The following is a 21266-nucleotide window of genomic DNA, read 5'->3' as shown; positions in this document are numbered from 1 at the left end:
TCTCTCTCTCTCTGGACAGTCTCTTATAAACCAGCTTGACTTTGAACTCTTGATCTCATCATTCCTCCATCTCCTGAGAGCTGGGGATGACAGATGCACCTCACCAGGCCAGGATTATTCGGTGCTGGGACTCAAACCCAGGGCTCTGCGTGTGCTAGGCATGCACTCTACCGAGTGAACTTTGCCCAGTCCTACTGTTCAGATGACCGAATGGAAGGGCTGGTCCTACACCAAGGTCTCCAGTGCTCCTGCTGAGGATTTGGTGACGGATTCTTTTCAATCCATTACCAGACCAGCCTCACTTATGCTAAAGCAGTTCAGCATAACAGCTCAGCTTACAGTCTTTATCCAGACCCCTGGATGAAGTTTACCCCGCTCATACAACACAGGCGTTCTATTGGAATTAGGACCTTGCTCTGTATGGTAAAGAAGAGCTATGATTTGAGCTGACTCCTATTGGTAGGATTTGTAAATTTTGCTCCAAGTGGTCATCCATCCATCTCCAACTCTGTTTATGAAACATGAGCCTCCTTTCTTTCCATTCGTGAATTTCTGGAGGTGCTGGGGACACTGGCTCGTTTTTTTTTTTTTTTTTTTTTTTTTTTGCTTTCCTAAAATGGATCCAAGACAGCAATTACATCTTTAAAAAAAAAAAAAAATCTGTCTCCATCTTCCTGTGCATCAGAGTCAATCAAATTCAACATGTCATATGTTCCTTGTGGTTTTTAAATGCAAGCATGCTGTTCCACAGCTATTGAGAACAGAGTCTCTTTGCCGAATGTGTTGCTTTGACTTGTCGGGATGTAGACTACCAGCTCTCGGAATGGTCAAAACACGAGCTAACAATGCCCTGGAAGAAATCCTTCCCGTGCTGCCTGCCTGGCTTGCCACCCATGAAGCCCAACCGCCCTGCTAGGGTGGGAGAGCCTAAGCAGACACAGAGTTGGTCTGTCTCCAGGACCCTCCTCCCCTCCATGATGCCCGGGTGCCTAGGACCTCCCAACGTGCCACCCCACTGGGAATCGGCTCTTTACCAGAACTCTGTGACTCAGAGCTTCCCCGTTACCTCCCTCTAGTCAAAATAAACCCCATCCTTTCAGCTTGATTCTCCTCAGTTGATGTACATAAGAGCTGGGAGGCTGCTCCAGAGCGGGGTTGCCATCGACACACCAGGGCACCCTGCTCTGGGGCAATGCCTTGCTCTGAAAGAGATGCTGATGGCGGATGAACCAGTGTGGTCTCCGCTTGGAGTGCCACATGGTGGTCTCCTCATAGCTCTGTGACAGGAAGGCTCCTAACGGGCTTTCATTTTTGGATGGGCGACAGTACCTTTGTACCCAGCTCACTGGGCATGCTCACTGGGTTGCATGCACTGCCCTCTGAAGACTGATCTAGAAAAATATTGGATTTGAAAGTGACTTATTCAGATTCGTAGCTTGTTATTCTGGAGGTGCAACAGGATGGAGATAATTGGTTGTAGAAGTGTTTCACGACCCAAATTTCCTTTTCCTTAAAGCAAGGTAGGCAGTGGTAGACGTGTGCACAGGAGACTGTTCTGGGTGCCAGATGGACTAAAATGCTGCCATTTTGTTTGTCTGTTGATTGGCCCTCCCCCCACCCTGGACCCTGTTCCCCACAAGGTCTTTTCCTTCTATTTGTTCATGGAGCCCCAATGCCTGGATTCCTGCTTAGCACAGGGGAGGGACAGCAGTCAGTGCAGAATGGTTGGATCTATCAAGCGTCATTTCATACATAAAATAGTCCTATGGTTTATCTACATCACTAGTTCATTTGAGGGAGTCAGTAAATCCGAAAGACACAAATACATTAGAATGTTTTCCCAGGGAGGGCTTCCGTGGGCCTGTCCTTTCCTCCAAGATAACTCATCTAAACATTATATTGAATGCCACCCAAAGATCTCAAAAAATAAAACGTGTTACGTATGATATATAAATTGATAAAGCTTGATTTCTGAAACCAGAGGGCAATAGGTACTGATGTTCATTTAATGTCTTGAGGGCAGACTGTAGCTTAGAGCCCAGAACACTTGCCTAGCGAGGCTCATGGTGGGGTTGGATCCCCAGGACTACAGTTAAAGGAAGGAAGGAGGGAGGGAGGGAAGGAGGGAAGGAGGGAAGGAGGGAAGGAGGGAAGAACTTTAGCTAATCAGTTTCTTCCCTCAATACACCAAATTACTGAACCAGCCTGAATTATTAATTTGAGTGGAGAATATTTGTGATGTCTTACAGATCTGGTGGCATTTTCCATGCCTTCTTCTCTTCTATAGCTTAGTTGGCTTTGAAGTTGAAAGAGGAGATGGGCAGGGGGGCAGAGAAATGGTCGCTAATGACAGAGCAGGCAGGGCTGAGGTACAGGTCATCCGAAGAGCCCGCTCCCTGGATGGCCTCTACTCACTTTTATTACAGTGTCTCCCGTGCCAGCCTTCTTGACATTGGCATTTGTTGGGTTCGTGGCAGGTCCCGTGAGCGCCGCAGCCAGGCTCGCAGACCGCTGGAATCAGAGCAGAGCAAAGCTATTGCTTCCTTGATTTCCCTGTGTCTTTCTTTTAAACACAGCTATGTAGTTACTTTCCCTTTAGTTCTTTAGAATGTGTTAGTTTTGGCTTCTGTTATTGGGTTTTGGTTTTTCTTTTTTCTTTTTTGTCTAAGTCACTTTCCAGCCAAAAGTCAGCTTCAAAGTTGGCAAAAAAAAAAAAAAAAAAAAAATCCTTAGGAATGATCTTTCTACTAAGCATCCTGTTTCTCATACACAAAGACTCTCAGTGAGAGTTTTGAAACTACTGGATGGAGGGAGATTATTCCTTTCAAGAAGTCCCTAATAGATAAAACAAACAAAATTTAAGAAAAAATGAAAGATTTCAGCTTGGGCATAAATATTTTATATGCAGGGCCCCCCACCTGTGGTCTAATTAAAGGAAGCATATACATCAGGGGGAAAAAAAAGTCAACCCTGATGTCTAGACAACACGCAGCAGGAATGGATGTTATATCCAGAGAAGACACTAATTGCAATTACCCTGCACCCGTACCGCCACCGTGTATGGTACTTACGCTTAGAACAGAGGTCTCCTTGGTAACCTTTGGGACACTTACATTTGCTTTTACCAATGCATTTACCTCCATTTCGGCAGGGTTGTGGGCATTTGCCTGCAGTAGAGAGGAAATTAAGTAAGGAAGGGCTTTGTTCAACAGTAATTACATCTTTCAAAGGACTAACAATGCTTTGAAACGGCAGTCATTTCCATCTATTTTAGGTCCCTTCTGGCTTTAATATTGTCTTTGTTTTGGAGACAAGCTAATACGTTGATATGATTATCTGTATTATATTATATATTATATGAATTATATTATATCATATTATGTTATATATAATGCCTCTTTTTTCCATAATGAATATGTTGCCAAATGCCCAAAAAATAGGAAGCACAAACTAACCTGGCTCCTGCATGCTTGTTGTTTCATACATTGTTCTGGAGCTCCATACGTGACTGACTCACTACATGAGCTTTTCTACAACTCCTGGTTTTTGCAAACCCCTTTTTCTGGAAGGAAGTCTGTCTATACCCACACCTGATGACAGCCTGAGCCTGGCATCATCTTTCAGAAAGTTTGCATTTCGGTAGCTTAACCGGGAGAAGGGGACCTTGGAGACGGGAACGGGGACATGAACAGAGTGCAGCGGAGAAGGAAAGAAAAGACAACATGAAGCGTGCTTGTGGGTCAGTCACCACGATGGGCAACTGGACCCTGTCCTGCCGGTCCGGCCGCCCAAGGATTAGATCAGAAGCACATGAGAGTTTGGCTGGAAAGAACAGAGGGGAGCGTTTGTTTCGTGGCATCTGACGCCCACTGGTTTATTGTCCTTTGGAGAGGACATCTTCTCACTGCCATGGTAGAATGGCAGCATGTAATGCAGAAGGACTCAGAGATGCCCCTGGGTGGGAGGAACATGGATGGAACAGGTCAGATGAGGGGACAGGTTGCTATAGAAAGGGGTGGAGTGAGGGGCTGGTCCCTTTTGCCATAACTACCAATTTTTCTGGACTGTCTGAGAGCCTAAGGATGCACCCTTCTCCCTGTTAACTCTGCATCGAATCAACATTGCTAATGTTTTCACAGAGCTTCGAACCCTAGAATTTTAAAACTGGAACAGGACCAGAGATGCAAGAACTATGCAACCATGTTCTCCTTTCTTATGCTACAAGTGTTTATTTTCCTCTACGATCTAGAATTTTCTATTTAAAGGACAACTTCTTAGAAGGAACTGATAAGGGACTGTTAACCCAAAACTGAAGCTGCATCCTGCTGAGTGCATGATGATGTCCCAAAGACAGCCAACGGCCACGAGACTTCAGTGGTGACCCAGTTTGGGCTTTTGTTCTTGTCCTTTTATTTTATTTTATTTTATTTTATTTTACTAATAAAATCATTAGCATTAACAAACTCACCTTTCACTCACTGATTTTTTTAATGACCAAAGAAAGCTTGAAACAAAGCAAACTATAATGCTCTTTACTAATAAGCACTGTTTTTAACTAAAGAATTGAATTCCATGTGAAAATTGTTTTGCCACAAACACTTTAGTTTTTACTTTTTACTCACCCCAAAGAACTTTATTTGTTTACAAATTGGACAAAGCCACATTTAGTCATGAAGACAGTATACACACAACAGTGTTGGAAGGCTAAGGGCTCTGAGATAGACTAGAAATTCAGCTTCCCCCCCCCCCAAAGCCCACCCCTCTCTTTCTTGAGACAGAGTCTCATGTGGCCTGGCTGGGCTCCAGTTCAATTCACCATGTAGCTAAGGATGGCCTTGAACTTCTTTTTGATCCTTTTACCCCCATATTCCCAGTGCTGGCTCAAAGGTGTGCACCATCATAGACAGTTTTATTCAGTACTGGGGATCAAACACAGGCCTTGTGCATGTTACACAAGTACTCTTGTCCCAATGAAGCTACATTCTCAGTCTCAAAGATGACCTTTCATTCCCATTCTCAAAGACCACCGGTTTATTGACCACTAAAAGTCCCAAAGAGTCTCGTTTTTCTGAAGAACGCCATTTGCAGGAAAGGCTCTAACTCCAAACTTCCAAAGAAGCATGTGACCCCAGCACAGCTGGATCAAGACAGCTCCATGTGGGATGATCATTACTCAGTGGAAGAGATACACTGCTCCTCCGTGTGAAGAGTTGGTGAGCTCTGTGCTCCATGGGGGGGTGGGGGTGGGGATGAACTTGGTGATGGGGAACAATGCAGTCTAACTGGTAGAGAGTTCTCCCCGATTCTATCGGTCCCGTCATGTTCTTGGTAAGAGAAAAATGAAGACTCTTAGGTTCATCTCAGCTGAGAGGGAGACCACAGGGGGAGGACAGGAAGGTCTCTCCAGGTTCTTACCCAGCAGAATGAGATTGCAGGGGGCTGTTAGGCCACAGCTAGTTCAATGACCATAGTATCAGATAGCACCATCTGACTGTTTTAGTATTCAGAATACCCAAAACGTTTTAATACTGACTTCTTTTGCCTGAGAATACTTTGCCACCACGTTATATTGATTGGAAACAGGTCTACTGAGACCCCCAAGAAGTCAACCTATTTGTAGAGGTGATGTGTTGCCTGAGGAAGATTACACAGTGCTTTCGCAGTTTAAACAGTGTTTTCGTGTAACCCATGGAGGAGTCCTTGTGAGAACAATGCCAGACCATAAGGCATCTACCACGGAGTGAAGACACCCAGCGTCCCCCACCTGTGAGACTGTGGGATCACTTCATGCCGTAACTCTATTTCACAGACAAGAGGAAAGCGCTGTACAGAGGTCTTCAAGGGCTGACTGGCACCTGCCATGTGTGGGCCTTGGAATGTTGAGTGGTTTTTTGATTATTTTCTCCGACCGTCTAACTTTCTTTTCCCGCGTGGGAACAATTCAAATGTTCCTCGACTGATAAGTGAATAAACAAATGAATTCTACCCACACAGCTGGATGTTGCTCAACAATAGAAAGGAGTGATGGACTGGCATTCTGCACCATGTGCAGTCCTTGAAAACAACGGCCTTGAAGGGAAGAAGCTGGGCACAAAACACTAACTCTCATTTGACTCCATTTATATGAGGTGTTTAGAATAGGTAAAGCTAGAGAGAAAGAGGGTAGATTGATAGTTGTCAGGCCCTGGGATTATGCGGGGACTTGGGAGACATTTCTAATAAACATACATATAAACTGTTATTTAGGGTGGTCATAGTTTGTTCTGAAATCAGATCGAGGGGACAGCATAACTTGTGGATATGCAGGATGATACATGTAAAATGCCGAATCTTATGGTATGTGAATTAGACATTCACTAAAAAAAAAAAAAGAACAAATGGTTCAATTCTGCCTTCTGTCTGTGCACTCAGAGAAACTTCAACTCCAGACCTATGTCTGCTCCCCACTCCCTCCCCACTTTCGGGTAGTGCTCCCTTTCACAGAAAACAGGAAGTTTTCTAAAGGAATTTGAATAAAACTTGTGGCTGGATCTCTATGATGAGCTTCAAAACCCTACATTTTTGGTCCAGTTAGAATTTAAAAAACAAACAAAAAAACAAAAACAGAAGAGAGAGAAGGTGGGGGGAGGAAAGGAAGAAAGGCAGGGAGAGGGAGAGAGAGAGAGAGAGAGAGAGAGAGAGAGAGAGAGAGAGAGAGAGAGAGAGAGAGCGCACCTTTGCCAGAGGAAAGTTCATAAACACAAAGGCATGAAAAGGCATCCTTACATGAAATGAACCCACGAACAAAGACTCGTAAACAAAGTATGCAATGTCTGGGGCTGAGCACAGGGAGAAAATTGAGGGGGGTTAGCTCAAGATGTCTTTATCAGGAAAGAGTAATTAATAAGAACAGAAACCACATCCTGACAATTAATTACATGTTCTATGGAAACTTCAGAGCTAGTCCATTTGAACTCTATAAAAAACGGTTACTTCATCGACTACTCATTAAAGTACAAAAACCCACAAATAAATTAGAGGTTGAAAGTTAAAATAGGAACTTAGCATTATTCAATTTGGAATCCACCTCAGCTTTGGGAACAGTGACGGCACCGAGCACAGCGGGGCTTTAGAGACGGACAGCTGGGAAGGACTGCCCTCGACACACACCTCCAAAAGGCAGAAGCGGACCCCTCGACAGACACACCTGACAGTTTGGGCTCCTGCCTGGACAGGCGCCTCCATGCTGGCTCTTCTGGGCCATAGTGCAGCTTAGACTGAATTGGCTCATTGCTGAGTTTCAAAGAGAGATCTGGGCGCCAGGCAGCTGGTAGGTGGCGGGGCTGGGACCACTCTTTGGCTTTTTGTATTGCCGCATGATAGACAACTCAGTGTGGGCAAGCGGGTGTCCGTTTTAAGTTCACAGCTCAGCTGTTTTTTTGTTTTTTTTTTGTTTTTTTAATCTGAGCACTCATGTAACACTGCTGTAGAAGACACAGGGATTCCCAGCACCCCATAAAGTTCCTCTTGGCCCCCCAACAGCAACTCCAGTTTCCACTTTATCCATTTGTGTTTGCCTCTTGAACTGGAAAACTGCGGACTCGTGGGGAGACCCCTCTTGTGTGTCTGCCTCCTTTTATGTAACATATCCCTGGGGGTCCCTTAGGTGGCTGTGGTGTTGTTTTAATTACTGTTTACCTCCTCTTCCATCCTTTTCTCTTAGATGGGTCAGTCTGTTCTAGAATATTAGTAATGATTAGCGGAAGAAAACCCTCTGTGCTTATGGGGTACGGCGCTGTCTTTCTTAAGCCTTACTTTTAGACAAAGGAAGCAGTAGAGGAATCTAGGAAACCACTGGCCTGAGGTTTCACACAAGGGTTCCATCCTATCTAGGCTTCAAATTTCTCAGTGGCAAAAAGAAGCCTCAGTCTTTCAGGTCCCTTGCCCCCAAGCCCGAAAGAATGCTGAGGTCCGTACTCACTCATTTCACACTGCTCTCCCTCGAGTCCTGGAGGGCAAATGCATTTGCCTGGGTAAAAGCAGGTACCGCCATTAAAGCAGGTAGTTGAGCAGTTTGCTGTTAGAATGAATGACAGAGGGCGTCATTAGACAGGAAGTTAAGCCTAGCAAGAATTTCACTTAGAGTGAGTGCTATTTCTCCAGCATGTGTCTAATGCAGTCTCATCTACATAGTAAACAAGCCACTTTACAGTTAAGAGAAAAGTTATAACCAAATACCCCATTATTTGAAATAACCAATTCACATTAGAATTACAGTCAAATCACAAAAACTCCGTTTCAGAATATAAGAGAGAATAGGGTATCACACATTGTATTCATTCCTAATGAAAAAGATATAATAGGTATGAAATAAAAGTCTTTTTAAATAAAAATTTATGTGCTAAAAAGAAGAATCCGCAAATCCAAGAAGGTACTTTTTGAAATCATCAAGTTTGGGAGATAAAGGGAGAAAACTTATTTGGGTTAGATAAAGGGGAGAGCGGTGTTGAGTGTGTCAGGGTCCAACAAGGAGGAAGGGACTCTCAGACGAACAGAGGAACGGGATTTAAAAAGGGGCTGTCATGGTAGGTGGAGAAAGACTCCAGTAATTGCACTCAGAGAGACAGGCTGTGGACCCTGTGAGGTCCCAAGGACGGGGAGGAGCCATGACTGAGCCTGAGAGGTGAAGTGGGGAGGGGGGGTGTTCGAGATAGTGAAACTCCAATTACACCCCTGGGGGGATAAACGTGCTGTAACTCATTCCGAGTCCCTCCCTCTTGGTGTCCCTGTCTTGAATTTCACTGATCTTTGGCATTTGAAGTGGAAAATAGAGAAATGGGAATAGGAAGGAGGAAATACTGGACAGGAGGTAGCTTGGCTCATTCAGTAAGGAAGATTAAAATGAGGGTTTGGGCCAGGGGTAGAAGCACATGTTTGCGGTCCCAGAATCCAGGGACACAGCAGAGACAGGGCGAAGTCACTGTCATTTATGGCTACACAGTGAGTTTGAGGCCAGCCTGGGGTATGTGGCTATCTGGGACCCTGCCTCAAAACAAACAAACAAACAAAAGCAAAGTCAAAACCTAAAGATGAGAGCTTAAATAAATTTCAGTCATGTGTCCTGGTTTTGTTCTTGAGTCATGTAAAACAGATGACTAAAGACTTCCAGTGTGAAAGTCAGAAAATTTAAAGTGTGTACGCTTTGGGGAAGACAAGTTCAATTAGAACGTTCTGCGAACCCCGGGCTTCTTAAATGCATTAAAGAGCATTCAAAAATCATAAACGCTTCCCAGCTGAAGACAACAGTGCACTGAGCATCTTGATGCAGAAATGAACACACAGTCCCATTCTGGTACAGGATTTAGAGTGTAGGAAATCCAGCCCTGTAGGCCCTCTCTTTGCCATTTGGAGAGAGTGTTGTTAGGGCTGAGTTGTTTTTATGTGTGAGTCCTGTCCGTCCGTCCCCACCCCCCCACTTGTTGTCCATATGTCTTCCCAGAATAGGACATAGGACGGGGGTGAGAGAACATTAGGATCAATGTTCACTTGGCCCATGCCCCTCCCTGTAGGCAGAAGTCTCTGCCCCACCAGCAATTCCCAAATAGCCAGCAGCTGCTTCCAAAATTACCACACAGAGGCTTAGATTAATTGGCCAATAGCTCAGGCTTATTACTGACTAGGTTTTACACTGAAATTGACCCATAATTCTTATCTATGTTTAGCCATGTGGCTTGGTACCTTTTCTCAATATGATATTCTTATCTTGCTTCCTCTGTGGCTGGCTGATGACTCCTGATTCTGCCCTTCTTCTTCCCAGCATTCTTAGTTTGGTATGCCCCACACATGCTTCCTGTGTGGCTACTGGCCATTCAGCGTTTTATTAAACCAATTTGAGTGACAAATCTTTACAGTGTACAAAAGGGTTATTCCACAGCATCTCCCCCCTCCCCCACCACCCTGCTGTTCACTGATTTGTGAAGGGCAATGGACCTGACAGCACACTTGAAACAGAACTTGTTAAATTTGGCTATATTACAATTTGATTGCTCACCCCCTATCCCCCTTCTTCTTGAGTTAACATACAGCTGTGTAGCCCTTGCTGGTTTTTAATTCATGATTCTCCTGTCTCAGCCACCAGAATGAGGAATTACAAGCACTGATCCCACATCTGTCCTGGCTAATTTAATGTCAACTTGACACAAGCTAGAGTCATCTGAAAGGAGGCCGCCTCAGTTGAGAAAATATCTCCATGAGATCCAGCTGTAGGGCATTTTCTTCATTAGTGATCGATGGGGGAGGGCCCAGCCCATGGTAGGTGGGGCCATCCCTGGGCTGGTGGTCCTGGGTTCTATAGGAAAACAGGCTGAGGAAGCCATGAGGAGCAAGCCAGTAAGCAGCACCCTTCCATGGCGTCTCCATCAGCTCCCGCCTCCAGTTCCCTTCCCTGCTTGAGTTCCTGGCCCAATTTCCTCCGACGATGACATGATAACGGAAGTGTAAGCCAGTTTTCTTTTGGTCATGGTGTTTCAGCACAGCCGCAGTAACCCTGACTAGGACAACACTCGAGTAATCTGTCCTTATTCGTGGGACTTTCAAACTACTTTTGCCATCCTGACCAAGGTGGTCAACATTTCTGTCATGGTTTGGCTAATGGTTCGTGTGCTCTAAGCTTGGTCACCAGAGCACGGTGCGGAGAAGAGGTGGGACCATTCAGAAGTGGGATCTAATGGAACACGGTTCGCTCACTGGGCTTGTCCACCTCGGTCGTTCTCTCAGGGCTGCCCAGCTCTCGAAGGTCTCTGGATGTGCCTTGCCATGAAATCTCTCCTTCTAGCAGCTGCTCGCACCATGACGCGGACTTCCATGGTGTGGTGTAGCCTGAGGCCCTCACCAGTGCCACACAGATGGTCGCACTGAAACTCCAGGACTGGGAGCTTAACTGGCCTTACATTTTTTTTTTTTTTTTGTAAACCCTGAGTCTCGGGCATTTTGTTATCGCAACAGAAAGCGAACTAACACAAATTTGGTTTTGCCGTGAACCAGAGAGGCTAACTCAATGTCACTGTGGCTGAGGGTAGGTTGGCCAGGGCTTAACTAGTCATTTCCTAAAGTTTGTGGCAGATGTCCCCATGTGGCCGATGGACGTGACTCTTTAAAGTGTGTTCCAAAATGTAGTGCTAAAGTCTAGCTCCGCGCCAGTAAATTAAACCATATTTCAGCAGCTCCGTTTTCCTTCGTGGATAATAAAAGAATCTTTTGTTGAGCCAGTAAAAATTAATATGTTTTATGTTCCCAGGTCTCCAGAGAGACCAAATGAAGTTTCAACAGATTTTTCCAAATGAGTTTTTAAGAAATTACTAGAGTATAACATGGGGGAAAATCTTTCATCTGAAAGACAGAATGTTATGGAATGTAAAATACACTGGATTACAAATGTACATTTTTCCTTCATAACTCTGAAGTATTTGTGACACTGTAGTGTGTATATATATATGTATATATATATATCACAACAGCCAGGGCGGTGGTGTGTGCCTGCCATTTCAGCCACTTTGAAGACAGGAGGATCTCTTGAGTCCAGGAGTTCTATGCAGTATCACACTTTGCCTGTCAGCTGTCTGTATTAAATTGAGCATCAATATGGTGACCTCTTAGGAGCAGGGAACCACCAGGTTGCATAAGGAGGGATGAGCCAGCCCAGGTTGGATAAAAGACCTCAGTAGATCTTTCATTGAGTAAGCCTGGGCAATAATGGCCAGAGCTGAACAGACAGGTGTCGATAATCATGTCATTGATCCTGGGTGTGTATCAGTTCACTGTTCAAGTCTCTGAAGGTTCGCTTTATTTCCAATAGTCTATTGTAGCCTCAGTTCTACTCCATTCCAAGAAATGCCTGGCTTTGTAATCGTAGAGATACCAAATGCTAAATCTGAACAAATGAAGTTGCACTCTTAAGTAATTTTACTGACTTGCTGTTAAAAATTACTGCGGCCCCTAGGTTGTAGTCTTTAGGAATATGTATTTAAAATATTTTTAATCTAATGCTGTGGTTTAACAGTAAAAAAGATGCAAGTGCTTTCAGATATTAATCTCATTCTGGGGATGGAAGACAGGAGGCAAAGAGGAAAAACTCAGGACCCAAGGTATCTGCTCAAGTCTCAGGTCACTTGGGAGCAGGGATCTGATTAGACAGTGACGGACGAGGGGGTACAGTGGAGAGAATCTGTACCGCCAAGTACTGGGTCAAGTGATTGAAGTTGTATATACCTCAGTACGCTTTTCTGGGAGTGAAATGTTTAATGCTTTCCTTATCTCAAGGGTTGTCAAGAGTCTAATCAGATAATCATATGGAAGTCCTTTGTATAGCCCAAGACAAAAAGATGTGCAAATCACTCCTCTAATCGTGCCAAGGACTCTTTCCCTAATACTGTGCACACACACACACAAAAGCAAACCAACCAACTGAACATAAATCTGCATTGCAGTATGACTCCATACTGAATGACTGACCACTAGAGACACTACTTAAAAACAGTATTTGTTATCTATTTAAAGCATATTTTATTAATAAAAAAATCAATATTCTGTGGCAAACAGCATTATGGATATTAGGATACCTTTGTTCAATCCACATACTTTACAGAGTATTAAAAAAGGTTTTCCCATTGAAAAGTTGTGGACTGGCTAAGTAGGCAGGTTGTTTTTCAGGGTCAAGTTTGAATCCACTCCCTGTGAGTGAAATCTGATGCATTGCTGCTGTGTTTAGAGGGAGGCATCCGACCTCTTGTAAATAGAGTATTGAATGAGCCCTGCACAAGGTCATAGACGTTGAGACTTTAAGTCGGCTTCACTGCTGTTTTAACACAAAGTATCTAGGAAAGGGATGGTTCTGCATGGTGGCAACCTTCACAGCGAATATTAACTGTGCTGGAGTCTTGCTTTTCAGCTGACGAGAGGTGTTCCTTGTTCCCATATAGATTTTTCCTGTCTTTTCTACCCTGTCTGGGGACCACAGATAGATGTTGCTTAAGTCACTGACCTGTATATTCCTGCACTGGAGCACTCTGGGAGTAAAAATAAACTTCTGCTGGGTCAAGCAATACCCAAACTGGGGTTCCAGGTATATAGCAGTCGTCTTTACCCCACATGGCATACAGTTTTTACAAAGTAATGACATCATTACCTCACATGACATACGATGTTTACAAAGTAATGACATCATCTTTACCTCATATGGCATACAATGTTTACAAAGTGATGACATCATCTTTACCCCACATGGCATACGGTGTTTACAAAGTGATGACATCATCTTTACCTCACATGACATACAATGTTTACAAAGTGATGACATCATCTTTACCTCACATGGCATACAATGTTTGCAAGGTGATGACATCATCTTTACCCCACACAGCATAAGGTGTTTACAAAGTGATGATGTTAAGAATGTGTATTTGGGAGGTTGGAGAGTGGGCTGAGTGGTTAAGAGCACTGTTCTTCCAGAGGATAGGCTTTGCTTCCCACCACCCACATGGAGGCTTACGACCACTTGTAACTCCAGCTTTAGGGGGTCCCATTGCCCTCTTCTGGCCTCCACATGCATGTGTGCAAACACACGCACACACACATGCACGCGCACACACACTCACACAAATCTTAAAAAATAAAAATAAACAAATAATAAAATCCTGTTACCTTTATCGCAGTTGACACCATAGAATCCAGGCGGGCAGATGCAAAACCCAGGGGTGACGCAGAGTCCGCCATTCATACATCGAGGTATGCAGAGAGCTTAAAGGGGGAGAGGGCTCTGATTAAGGCAAACAGGACTCTGCAGCAGCATCACTTTGCAATGTCAATGATTCCGCCACTTATAACTCTGAGGTGGAGTCTGAGATGTTTACTCCTTAGATAGACAATTTTGCTATATAAAAAACTGCTTTGTGGTATTAATTTGGCTGTTTTTTTTTTCAACTTCTCAGCCAATTTCTTAGGCAAGAATTTTGAATTTTTTCTACTTAGAATGCCTGATTAAATCTTTCTCAGAATCAGGCCAGCCATGATGGTGCACGCCTTTAATCTCAGCACTCAGAGGCAGAGGCAGGGGATCTCTGTGAGTTCAAGGCCAGCTTGGTCTATATAAACAAGTTCCAGGACAGCCAGGGCTACACAGAGAAACCCTGTCTGGGAAAACAAACAAACAAACAAAAAACTCAACAACAACAACAACAAAAATCTTTCTCAGAATCAACTTGACTATGATGTGATTTTTTTAAAAAAAAAAACCTCCAAGTATTATTTTCTCTGCCCCATTTCCTTGATCTTTAAACTCTAAGATAAGTGCAAATAAGAAAATATTCTTATCTCTTAAGAGTAAAAAATATTTTTTGCTTACTCTGGTCAAATAAGTTCTTGGTATTTAAAGATCTTGTGATTAATACTCATTTTTCTTTTCATATAATGGTCTCAAAAATAATACCTCTGAAATAAACGTACTTACTGCCCAAATTATTTTCAACTTATGCTAAGTTATAGCTTATACTCAGGCATGGGTTTAATTGTGAATTGAGCTATTTTTAATTGGAAGAACTTCAAATCAGTTGTGATGTTGGAACCTTACAACTTTCATAAGAGTATCACAAAGTACACTGTAAATATAGGCCGGCTGAAGGCTTGATCACAAAGAACAGAGGCCCTAGATCAAAGTTCTCTGGTCAAAGTTCTGGCCACATACTGCGTTAACAGAAACCGACCCGTAGAAGTACGACTTTCCAACAGGTCTTCTGTGGCTATTTAAAGTTTCACCGATCCTTAAAATATTATCAAATAATAGTAGTAATTTCAAGAGATATGTCACAAACAACGAAAGACCCCCATGGGGCATCTGTGGCTTCCATGTTGATTGGGAAGCAAGCCAGGCCGGTCAACTCCCTTGCTTACCTTTCTCACAGTGAGGCCCGTAGAACCCATCAGGACACTCACAGACCCGCCTTTCGTTACAGAAGCCTCCATTTCGACACCCTCCGGGACACTCGGCTGCACCAAAGAGAAACAAGGCCAGGGTGAGCCATGGGTCGTCATTTATATTATGGATTGAATACCCACAACCTTTAACCTTTCCCACCACACCCCTCGGTTCTCACACAGTTCTTCGTGCAATTTTATTTACAACTGTGGACCGTGCCTGAGGGGAGGAAACTAACTTTTACTTTTCCCCACCTCCGAAAGTATGCTTAAGTCTTTAAAGTCACACCAGAAGAGGGAGGGGCATTGCCTTCAATATTCATTGCCAGAGGCCAGGTGGTGGTGGTGCACACCTTTAATCCCAGCATTCGGGAGGCAGAGCCGGGCAGATCTCTGTGAGTTCGAGGCCAGCCTGGGCTACAGAGTGAGATCCAGGACAGGCTCCAGAACTACATGGAGAAACCCTGTCTCAAAAAACAAAACAAAACAACAACAACAAAATTCACTGCCAGAGAGCAAATGGCTTTTCTGTATATGTTTAGAGCATTGACAGGCTTCATAGTTTAAACCTGATGCTGGAAAGGGGAAGGAGCTGTGCCCTTGTGGTTAGTGGGCACCTGGGGTGTAGCAGTGAGGTGCTGAGATCCGCCTGATAGGATCATTGTGTGATCACGACTTCTTGTCTGCTGTGGTTATGAACTGTGCCAAGCATTTGGCAGGGGCATGGGTAATGTGGCTTTCAACCGGAAGAAATGTTTGTGATGGTTGACGCCTTCTATGAGGAACTGGAAGGAGAAAGGTGATGTCTGTGGTGGTGGGTGACACACACTTGGGGACTCCTAAATGTTATGTCAGAAAAGGGGGAAGAAGAGCCCGTGTTTGACGGCACACTGGAGTCCCTACGTGGTTCGAAGCCTGAGAAAACCGAAGTCCTTGTTAATGGGCCCTGTGTTTACTCCCCCTTCCCTACAAAGTATACATACAAAGAAAAGCACAAAACAAGCCCCATGCCTCCCCACCGCCAAAGCCTTCTCTCCAGTGCCTGTCAGAGCTCACCTTGTTGACAAGTCTTAAAGAAGATGGCATTTTGAGGGGTCTGAAGGATGGTGTTGCCTTCAGAATTCATGACGATCACGTTCACCTCAAATGCGGCCACCCCGTCCTGTTTGCCGAGACATGGGAAGCCAACTTGAACAACTACGAGGAAAAGAGAGTCCGTGAAATCAATCTAACCAATTGATCCTGGTGCTACAGGAATCGCAGGGAGACCAAGAAGCAGCAAAAAGGGTCACATTTTTGTGATTTTTGTGTACTTCTCCTGGAGTCAACTCCAGGAGAGTTGGTATTTTGATTACCCAGACAGTCTCTGTGGGACATATGCACCGTACTAGGTGCTAAAAGAATGAATGACTCTTGGTAATTTATGTTCAGCTAATCAGAACTGGACATATTTTGTTGATAAAACTTTTTTTTTTGAGACAGGTTCTTGGCTTGATATCTTTGGCTTAATAATCTTAGCTTGTATATTGCTTTAAGATTTTATTTTAATCTCTCTCTCTCTCTCTCTCTCTCTCTCTCTCTCTCTCTCTCTCTCTCTCTCTCTGTGTGTGTGTGTGTGTGTGTGTGTGTGTGTGTGCATATGTGTATATGGGCACATGTGCAGGTGTGTGGAGGCCAGAAGAGGGTGTCAGATCCCAAGAGCTGGAGTTTACAGGCAGTTTTGAGCCACCTAATATAGGAAGCAAACTTGGATCCTCTTTAAGAGCAGTAACTGCTCTTAACCACTGAGCCATCTTTCCAGCGCCATACCTTAAAAAGATGTGTGGTTTTTTTTATTTCTTATTTTTTGGTCTGCAAATTAAAGATGCAAAAGGGAAGCATAACTATATTAATCATCATGAGACATTTATAGGTATGTTTACCATCCCCAAAGAGCCAGAAAAAGGCATAATAATATATAATATAATATCCATTTAGTAAGCCCTTGGAATAATAGCCCACTAGTTTATGTTTTATTTCCCTGGTTTGAAAGTAACAAAACAAATTCTTTGATGATATTCTGCAGCTCAGCCTGGACTCCAGTAGTGACTGAGTTAACCAGGTTGCTATTTTCTCAAGGCACCTGTTGACATAACGAGGTGTTTGGTGGGCTGAGCTAATGTGGTGGGTAGGCTAGACCTCACGATTCAGCTTCCTGATGTAGAGCCACTTCCTGTACACCTGTTGGGACTTCCTGTGCATCTGCTGGGTACTTGGCATGTCCAGGTATTGACGACAAAGCTACAAGGCATGACGTGGAAACTCAAGTGTTTCTGCACAAAGAGGATAAGGAGGCCACCAATTCTGTAATACAAATCACTAGCTGGAATGGGCTAGCCAGACATTGGCTATTGGATGAGAGAATGATAATGGAACTTTCCAGAATATCCTGGATTATCATGCCACCCACTGAGAAAGACTGGTCTAGCTGACAATTAGACTCCAGTTTTTCCATAAATAAATAAATAAATAAAAAATACTGCCAGTAAGTGTACGGAGAGCTTTTGCGTGGTGGGTATAGCCAACAAACATGAGCTTATATTAAAGCAGGACAGACTTTTTCCTTTGAAGTGTGACTACACCTTCCTCCTAGGGTTAGAAGTTGAAAAGAGCTGGGAATTGCTCCCCTCAGTACCCATGCTGGCCGTACCATCTTCTTAACGTGCTTGCAGAACCAAAGTTCCCTTGCAGGCTCTGGCCTTGTCAAGAGATAGTAGAAATAGACTCACGTCCTCAGGCAATGATAAGCTGCTTTTACCAGAGGCTAAGTGAAAACAAGTCCAGATGTTGTGAATTCCAGTGCGGTCTGTGCTGTGTAAGCTAAACCGGGGTGAACGAAAACAATTTCGGAACACTAAAACAGATTAACTCACATGGCATTCAAGTACACATCCGTCCACAATTGATTGCACATAAACAACTCTCAGGGAGAAGAGAGCGAAAACCGATACTAACTGAACACCCCTTCCACACGCAGATGGACGTGGTTTTTAAACCCCCAGAGCAGCCTCTCATGGGACCGACTTCCCTCATAAGAGGTTGAGAGGCGGCAGGAACTCAATCTCAAATGTCACAGAATTCTAAACTGTCCCCTGATTAGATGATTTACTCAGTCGGTCACGTAGTGCCTTGTAAGTATGGAGGATGGAGTTGGAGCCTCAGGACCCAAAAATTCTGGGTGTGCACAAGTGGTGGAGGTCTAGAAAATTATTAAAATGGACTTTAGTGCTTAGCACTAAGTGGGGCAGCCATTCATTCAAGTCTCGGGGATCCACTGGGAAGAGGGGGCAGGAAGATCTCAGACACGGTGGACGACTACGAGGAACTTGTTTTCTGGACACAGTGTGGCAGTTGCACACGCCAACTTACAGCCTGTGAGAGCATGCGTCAAGGCCTGTGCAAGCTCATGCCTGTCAAAATGCCCCGGTTGAGGCAGGAGATGGGCACAGAGTCCCATCTCCAGCTGAGGACTTATTGGCAACTGATAACGTTTGGCAGAGGGAGAGGTGGTTTTCTTTCAAGGTGTGACCCCCTGCGAGGTGGACCGTGCTCCAGGACAGGCTCTACACCCAAGAGCATTGGAGAAAAAAACAAATTAGACTTGATGGGCTATTCTAAAAGAGAGGAAGCGAGAACAGGAAGCTGGGTGGGCGGGTAGGTGAGGGTGGACTTGGAGGAAGCCAGGGGAGAGGGGGTAAATATGATCAAAACAAGTTGTATGACATTCTCAAAGAACTAATACAAATATTATTTTTTTAAATGCTGGGTATGGTGGCCTGTGCTTGCAATCCCTGCTTGGCGGAGGCGGCGACAGGAGGATCCCTGAAGCTTATTGGCTGGCTAATTTGGTGAATTTGCCTGCTTTGGTGAACCCCAGGGCCATGAGAGAGCCTGTCTCCAATTAGGTGGATAGCATTCCCAAGGATAACACCTGAGGCGGTTCCTCTGGCCTTCACACTCACACACGTGCGTGTGCTCTAGCACCCCCTACCCACAGGAACATGCATGCACACATACACACATATATAAAAAGTATTCAGCATTAAGCACTCCATGCTTCCGGCTGCTGTGGTATTCCGTCTCTCAGCAAATACTGACCATTTTTATTCTGGCCTGGAGCCATCAAGAAGACGGGATCCCTCCAACATTAACACGTATTTAAAAACCTCTACACACTGGGTTCCTGAGGCATACCGCCGCTCTGTGGCTTCCATGCAATAACAGTGTTCAAAGGGGCAAAGCCCTGGTTTTATGGGAAATATATATATATTTATGCATATAACTCAGTAATTTTACTGAACTGCTCCACGGTTTGTATTTCCTGTTTTTGTTCTCTCCAAATGCCAGAAGGCAGGCACTCCATAACTGTTCAAAGATCAAGAGATGTCCAGGCACAAAGGCGCCCGTGGGATAAAAGAACAGCTTAGCAGCTTGGGGGTATAAAACAGCGCCGCACAATAACGAACGCTACCTGGATGCTTAGGAGCCAAGACACAGTGATTTGGTCACTTGTTAATAATGCAAGGTGCCTTCCCTTCTCCCACTGTGGTGACCAAGCTAATGAGCCTAATGAATCGCTGCCCCGCAACGATCTGAAACCCTCATAAACTTCTTGCACCTGTGGTTTTGCAAACAAACCCTACATCTGCTTCTCAAAGAAAGAAAGAAAAAAAAATACACGTGCACACCGAGGTGGAAGGACTTAAGGGGGCAAAATGAAGTGTGCGCGCTCACACGTGGGGGCGTCACTTTGTCCCCAAAGACAACCTGTTCCTCTTTTTAAAATCTCACCTTGACCCAAGTGGCATCTGCCTTTTCCCTCTAATTTTGTTATTTTTATGGATGTGCATGTGTGCATGCATGCACAGGGAGAGGTCGGGAGTCCATATCAGCTGTTTTCCTGGGTTGCCCTCCCTCATGTTTTTTGAGACAAGGTCTCTCAGTGAACATGGAGCTTGCCAATGGCCTAGACTGGCTGGCCAGCAAGGCTTGGGGATCGTGTCTCTCCACTGATGGGATTACAACTGGGCACTGCCATGCTCAGCTTTTTGCCCGAGGTCTGTGTGGCCAGCACTTTCCCAAGAGGGACGTCTCCCCAGCTTCTAAGTTTTGTTGTTTTAGATTTTGTAGTGTTAGAAAGGGATGCTGAACTTAAGCACTCCCAGTGAAGGCATTCTCCTATCGCACACTCAATAACTGATGTGCCAATAGCTTCAAAAGTAGAATTTTACTAGGCACTAAAACCGTGAAGGTAGGGAGATGCGGGATGCAGGCATTAAGTTAGAAATTTAACGATTTGAGTTTTATGGGAGGCTCAGCACAAGTGGCCAATGTAATTACCTGAGCTGATGAATTTTAATGAGTTGCAGTGAGCTTCTGTATGAGTTTTACTAATCAGAAAAAGGCGAGGGGGGGGAATTTAAAAATATACGTTGGATGCTGAGAAACATGCTATGTGTTCATTCTTGGCTCTTTTATTTTTAAGAGGGGGGAAATGGTCAAGAAAAAGTTTATATAAAATTATCTTTAGCTAAAAAAACATATCATATCCCATGGCAGATTATGGAGTGACCGTGTTCAAGACCTTTCAGAGTCAGGGTGTTTTGCTCATCTCCGTGAAGTGGTAATGCCCTGCGGATGCCATCTGAACAGAATCTGAATATCCATATCTCTGGAGTAGGATGTCCATGTCCACAGGGTGACAAATCTCAGTCCTTTGAATCTCCAGAACACAAACCCTCTCTCCTTCACCCCTGCAGATGGGCAGTGAATGCCCTGAGAGAATACAAACCCTCTCTCCTTCACCCCTGCAGATGGGCAGCAAATGCCCTGGAAGAATACAAACCCCCTCTCCCTCACCCCTGCAGATGGGCAGTGAATGCCCTGGGAGAACACAAACCCTCACTCCTTCACCCCTGCAGATGGGCAGTGAACACCCTGGGAGAATACAAACCCTCACTCCTTCACCCCTGCAGATGGGCAGTGAACACCCTGGGAGAATACAAACCCTCACTCCTTCACCCCTGCAGATGGGCAGCAAACGCCCTGGGAGAATACAAACCCTCTCTCCCTCACCCCTGCAGACGGGCAGTGAATGCCCTGGGACGCTGTTGGTCACAACAGCACTGGGAAGATGATTGATTGCAAAGAACTAAGACCTTCTCCTCCTGTTGGCACCCACAATGACTTTGATGTCCTGGATCTAAAAAGACTATCTTCAAGTCTCGAGGTAGCATGCCACATCACAGATCCATTGGAAATGGCGGGTGGTAGCAACCCAG

At 44.6% G+C, this 21266-nt stretch overlaps 1 protein-coding gene across 1 annotated transcript in view; it reads right to left on the bottom strand.

Moving 5' to 3' along the window:
- Wif1 (WNT inhibitory factor 1) overlaps positions 1 to 21266 on the bottom strand; it is a 65902-nt gene that overhangs the window by 1169 nt on the left and 43467 nt on the right. The window contains exons 4-9 of the mRNA XM_052753777.1: positions 16003 to 16143; positions 14923 to 15018; positions 13678 to 13773; positions 7961 to 8056; positions 3072 to 3167; positions 2416 to 2511 (exon numbers count right to left, since the gene is read on the bottom strand). Of these exons, the coding sequence (XP_052609737.1) occupies positions 2416 to 2511; positions 3072 to 3167; positions 7961 to 8056; positions 13678 to 13773; positions 14923 to 15018; positions 16003 to 16143 (621 nt within the window). The remainder of the gene's footprint in view (positions 1 to 2415; positions 2512 to 3071; positions 3168 to 7960; positions 8057 to 13677; positions 13774 to 14922; positions 15019 to 16002; positions 16144 to 21266) is intronic.

The sequence above is a fragment of the Peromyscus californicus genome, unplaced genomic scaffold (genome assembly GCF_007827085.1).
Source record: "Peromyscus californicus insignis strain IS unplaced genomic scaffold, ASM782708v3 Scaffold_24__1_contigs__length_46423439, whole genome shotgun sequence".
Lineage (NCBI taxonomy): Eukaryota > Metazoa > Chordata > Mammalia > Rodentia > Cricetidae > Peromyscus > Peromyscus californicus.
Note: the sequence above shows the minus strand (reverse complement) of the source record. Positions and strands in the feature narration are given on the sequence as shown.